The sequence below is a fragment of the Schistocerca nitens genome, unplaced genomic scaffold (genome assembly GCF_023898315.1).
Source record: "Schistocerca nitens isolate TAMUIC-IGC-003100 unplaced genomic scaffold, iqSchNite1.1 HiC_scaffold_468, whole genome shotgun sequence".
NCBI lineage: Eukaryota > Metazoa > Arthropoda > Insecta > Orthoptera > Acrididae > Schistocerca > Schistocerca nitens.
In genome coordinates this window covers 6895081-6900961 of record NW_026046001.1, presented here as the reverse complement: position 1 = coordinate 6900961, position 5881 = coordinate 6895081, and the positions used below count along the sequence as shown (strand labels likewise).

Below are 5881 nucleotides of genomic sequence, written 5' to 3'. Positions count from 1 at the left end.
CAACTGAGCGGCAGAATCCAGAACTGTCCTAGCGCTCGCGACTCCAGCGCTTAAGAAGCCAGAAGCCAGCGGTGGCGCGCGCAGACTTGCGGCGATTTCCTGTATCGCTGGCGCTGCTTATGCGGACGGCGTCCGGACTTTGCTGCTGCCAACCTTTTGGCAGCGGGCTCGGGTGGCATTACTGGCTAGGATATAACACTCCTCCCCCACAAATCGCCGCACCGTCGTTGAATAATGACGTGGCGAGCGTCGACGGCGGGGGAGGTGTCAGGCCGCAGGCGTAGCAGAAGAGACCGGGGCAGAGACTGTTGTCGGTGGCAGTCCCCGGTCCGCACCCCAGCATTGGCTGCGCGGGGCCTCGGGAAACACCGACTGAAAACCGAGGTCAGGGTGCACGCCTGTGACCACGGGTGCAGCTTCTGGTACTGGACGCGACGGGGCGTCGGGACCCACGAAGAGAGGCAGCGTCTCCTGACGCTGCGTCGACGGCTGCTGAGTGGGCGCCGGACAAGGCGCTGCGGTGTCAGACTCCTTGGGGGTGCCCAAGGAAAGCGGCTGCAGGACAGGCTGCACAGCCACCGCTTGGGAAGGCGGCCCGGCTGAGGGGTCGACGTCCATCAGCTCCGAAGGCGGCGGCGACTGAAGAGGGACCGCAGGCGCCGGAGCGACCACCCGGGGCGCTCCCGTATGAAGCTGCGCGGGAGGCATCAACGGGACGGGCTGTCGGCGTGGCGACGGCTGCTGCTGCTGCCCTGGGGGCGGCAGCGAAGTCGGAAGGCGCGGCTGGAACCCGCCGCGGACCAAATCTGTGGACAAAGAACGAGCGGCAGAATCCGGGCGGCCAGCGCGGCGCAACTGGTCCTGATGCCTCCTGTGCACCCCAGTAGCACCTTGAACAGTATAAAAACCGCGACCCTGGACACTTATCACGGTACCACGTTCCCAACGATGGCGACCGTGATAAACTCTGAAAAAAACGGCGTCATTGCGCTGAAAACGCGTGCGATGCTCAGAAGCGGCGGGTCGATCCGGGGGGTGCAACAACCGTAGTAGGGTGCGATGACGACGGCCGTGGAGAAGCTCCGCAGGCGAAGGGCCGTCGCGTGGCGTGGTCCGGTACGACGACAGGAACGTGATGAGGGCCTGCTGACGAGAGTGCGTAGCACGAAGGCGGTCCATATGATCCTTGAATGTGCGTACAAAACGTTCCGCTGCACCATTCGATTGAGGGTGGAACGGCGGAGTAAGAACATGGCGAATGCCATTGGCAGAACAAAAACTTTCAAATTCAGCAGAGGTAAATTGTGGACCATTGTCAGACACTAAAACTTCTGGAAGACCCTCAATACAAAAAATTGAAGTCAACGCCTGTATAGTTTGTGCAGACGTTGTAGACTGCATGGGCACAACAAACGGAAAATTACTAAATGCATCTATCACGATGAGCCAACGAGAATTCCAATATGGACCAGCGAAATCAATATGTACTCGCTGCCAGGGACCGGCAGGGCGTGCCCACTCAAAATAGCGTTGAGGCGGAGCAGCTTGGTGTTCGGCACACGTCGAACAATCTGTAGACATCTGCGTAATCTGCTTATCAATGCCGATCCATGTACAATGACGGCGGGCAAGCTGCTTGGTGCGGACCACTCCCCAATGACCTTGATGCAACAAGTCGAGGACCTTGGATTGGAGCACTTGGGGAACCACGACACGAAGCTGGTCATTCTCGGTGCGTAACATCAAAACTCCGTGCGAAACAGACAACAGATGACGTTGCGGATAATAGCGACGAACCACAGGATCCGATATGTCCTTTGCCTTGGACGGCCAACCACGTTGAACAAAACGTAATAGTAAACTCAGATGAGGATCCGTAGCTGTCTCACGTGCCACCTGACGATAATCAATCGGAAAATCCCGGAGGGATTGGTGCTCATCGGCGTCAATCTGATGGCAAGAGTCGTCAGAGGAATCGAAGACATCATCCGCAGCAATCGGCAATCTAGAAAGCGCGTCAGCGTTTGCATGCTGAGCCGTAGGGCGATACAGTATCTCATACTGGTATTGTGATAACAAAAGAGCCCAACGTTGTAGTCTCTGAGCTGTCCGCTGAGGAACTGGTTCAGACGGATGAAACAGTGACGTCAGGGGCTTGTGATCTGTTACTAAATAGAATGGTCTACCATAGAGGTAGTGATGGAATTTTGTGACACCGAACACAATAGCCAACGCTTCCTTGTCCAATTGGCTATAATTACACTGAGCTTTGTTTAGCAATTTAGATGCGAACGCAATAGGACGTTCGGTGTTACCGACTCGGTGAGACAACACAGCACTGAGGTCGAAAGAAGAGGCATCACAAGCTAACACCAGAGGCTTGTTAGGGTCGTAATGGACCAGACAACGATCACTCAATAAAGCCTCTTTAAGCTGCTGAAAGGCTGATTGGCAATCAGCCGACCACACAAACGGAACATTCTTACGGCGGAGACGATGCAACGGTGCAGCAATCTGTGATGCATTAGGAATAAACCTAACATAATATGTCAATTTGCCAAGAACTGCTTGCAATTCATGCAGATTGCGAGGGGCGGGCAAATAACGAATAGCTGCTAAATGTGACTGGGAGGGATGAATGCCTTGAGCATTAATAACATGTCCCAGATACTCCAACTCCGTAAGGAAAAATGAACATTTATCGATGTTGCAACGTAGGCCTGCCTGAGACAACACTGTAAACAAACACTCCAAATTACGGAAATGTTCAGCAGGCGTCCGACCGGACACAACAATATCGTCTAAATAGTGGCAACACGATGGCACATTAGCCAGAAGTTGTGACAAAAAACGCTGAAAAACAGCTGGAGCTGACGCACAACCAAAAGGCAAACGCAGAAAACGGAACAACCCCAACGACGTGTTTATGACAAAATACTGTTGTGATTGCTCGTCGAGGGGCAACTGCAAATATGCTTCACGGAGATCAATTTTGGAAAAGAAACAAGCTTCCCCTAACTTACCCATCAGCTCGTCCGGTCTAGGCAAAGGAAAAGAATCAATGACAGTCTGAGGATTAACTGTCGACTTAAAATCAGCACACAAACGTAATTTGCCAGACGGTTTCTTTATAATAACTAAGGGCGAAGCCCACTGGCTCGCTGAAACGGGGTGAATAACACCGTTGTTTTGCCAACGACGAAGTTCATCTTCTACAGGTGCCCGGAGGGCGTGAGGCACTGGACGAGCACGAAAAAATCGAGGCTGAGCATTATCTTTTAACGTAATATGAGCGGCAAAGTTCGCAGCACAACCTAGTTCGTCTTTAAATATGTCACTGTATCGTTTACACAAATCTGTTATGCTGTCTTGAGGAACAACAACAGAATTAAGTTGCAGCACATTGTCTTGTATAGACATGCCAAACAAGTCAAAACAGTCTAATCCGAAAATGTTTACACTGTAGCGCGGACCACTGTGAATGAAACTGTTTTTGTATTGCCCCGGAATGTGGCTGGCACGCTACATACACCTAACACAGGAATGTGTTCGCCACTATAAGGAGCCAAAGAATGTTTTGCCGCTGAAAGTTTAGGGCGGCCGATAGCCGCATACGTAGCACTATTTATGAGAGTCACAGACGCACCAGTGTCTAATTGAAAATTGAAGGTCTTATCCTGGATGCGTAGCTTCACAAAGAGTTTATTACACTGTCTCTGGATCGGTGCAGTGGAGGCGGAAGACACAAAATCAGCGCGTTTAGCGCGTGTTCGCTGCTTACGACAACTCGTGGGTTGGGCGGGTGGAACAACAACTCCCGCTTCACTTGCAGTCTGTACATTACGTTTTACAGCGTTTGAATTACGCTTGGGTCGCATAGCAGAGGGCTGGGTGGGTGGCTTATTGCGAACAAGTTTATTACCCACACTAACCGTGGAAGAATCTTTAAACGCGACCTTCCGGGCGGGCTGGCTTTGAATAACATGAATATCCATGGGCTGGGCAGCACTAGAATTGTTCTTGCGTTTACGCAAACACAGTCTGGATGTGTCCTTTCCTTTGACAAAAGTAACAAACCGCGTTTCTTAACGGGCAACGTTCACGAGGATGAGCAAGAACACACTTAGGGCAAGACGTAAGTCTATCATTTTGCACACGCGGCTGACGAATGTGTTTAACATGACGCGGCCGGCTAGTGTTTACAGTCTGACTCTGCCGGTGGGGCCGCGGGCGTGACATAACTTGCTTAGCACAGGCAATTTGAGAAATACATGGCTGATCTAACTCACACTCAGCATAGTCAAAAGTATCTTGGGCTTCAATGATGTTCATCAAAGTCTCTAATGACGGGTCAGGCAACTTTAAGATAGCAGCACGAATACGAGAATCTGCAATGTTTTGAGTAATAGCGTCTCGTAACATGACATCACTGTAGGAAGCTCCACACACACAATTAAATCGGCACTGACGGGTGAGGCCCCGTAAATCTGTTAACCACTGTTTATTAGATTGATGTGGCAGTTTCTTTAATCTGAAGAACTTGAATCTGGCTGCTGCCACATGAACTCGCGACTCGAAATACTCAGCAAGCTTGTTAACAACAACGTCATAGTCTAAAGCTTCTGGCTTGGATTCCGGGAACAACTTACAAAGTAGTCGATAGACTTCCACGCCTGCAGTGAAAATTAAATAAAGCTGCCGCTCATTACCTGTGATTTTGTAGACTGTCATGTGCGCCTGCAACTGCGCGAAATATTCTTGCCATTCTTCTCGTGCCGCATCAAAAGCACGGAAGGGTGGTGCTGCTTGTGCATGTTCCTTTTGTGTTGGTGGATGAGCCGCTTGTTTGGCGATTGCTTCCACCAGACTGTGTATTTGCTGACTCTGTAACAAGATCAACTGTTGTAATTCGGCAGACATAGTGAACACAATGAAACCAGCCCCCAAAATTCTATCTCAAGAAACAAGTTGAACCAGCCCTGCACACGAGTTCGGAAGTCCTCGTCGCCAGTTTTGTGACGGCCTTCGTAGCGACAAACACCGCCACACTTTTAGTAGCGGGCCGACCGGTCCGCTGGGACAGTGAACAGAAAGATGAAAACCCAAACACTCGGATTGAATGAAAGTCGGTACTTATCTTTATTACGAAGATATAGAAACACAGTGGTGAACATTGTCTCTACAGAAATCTGTCTAGTTCGAGTCGGGGCAGCTAGGTCAGCGTCGGCTGACGACAAATAACAACTCTGCTGCGATGTACCCACACTGACTAGCAAGTACACACTGCGGTGGCGAGTATACAACTGAGCGGCAGAATCCAGAACTGTCCTAGCGCTCGCGACTCCAGCGCTTAAGAAGCCAGAAGCCAGCGGTGGCGCGCGCAGACTTGCGGCGATTTCCTGTATCGCTGGCGCTGCTTATGCGGACGGCGTCCGGACTTTGCTGCTGCCAACCTTTTGGCAGCGGGCTCGGGTGGCATTACTGGCTAGGATATAACAGTTTTCATCTGTGGCTTTCTTACAGAATTACAGTACACAACAATGTTCCAAGTCAGGGCCCGCCAAACGCTGCACAGTGTGCATACGTGCGGAAGTGCTGCGCACGTGTGCGACGGCGACATCTGTTATTAGACGTGTGTCCTAAATGAACGGCGGCGGCTCCTCTTCCCTGTTTATGTGCTACAAGCAAGAGCATGACATACCCAGTCTCGTTTACCCCTGGTGACCGTAACTTTGACAGAGAAGTACTGAGAAATGGCAGGTACTGTGAAAAAGCAAAGAACGGAAGATCTATGTTCTCAGTCGTTTCGATCAAGCATCAGTGATGAAAATCTCCCGTGGCTGCTTGCGTTTGTCAATGAGCCGTGCTTTTGTGCCCGATA

General features: G+C 51.0%; 1 protein-coding gene across 1 annotated transcript; it reads right to left on the bottom strand.

Annotated features, from left to right (window-relative positions):
- Positions 1–267: 267 nt before the first annotated feature.
- LOC126232302 (uncharacterized) lies at positions 268–4332 on the bottom strand. The gene is made up of 2 exons (XM_049942586.1): positions 4290–4332; positions 268–806 (listed from the first exon to the last, which is right to left on the bottom strand). Exons 1-2 carry the CDS (start codon positions 4330–4332, stop codon positions 268–270), a joined length of 582 nt encoding a protein of 193 aa, XP_049798543.1.
- Positions 4333–5881: the final 1549 nt, after the last annotated feature.

Excerpts from the sequence above, each read along its gene's own strand:
- LOC126232302 (XM_049942586.1), bottom strand. The coding sequence starts at position 4,332 with ATGAACATCATTGAAGCCCAAGATACTTTTGACTATGCTGAGT. Across the intron at positions 807-4,289 it reads TACTTTTGACTATGCTGAGT|ATTTGGTCCGCGGCGGGTTC; the intron begins GTGAGTTAGATC and ends CTTTGTCCACAG.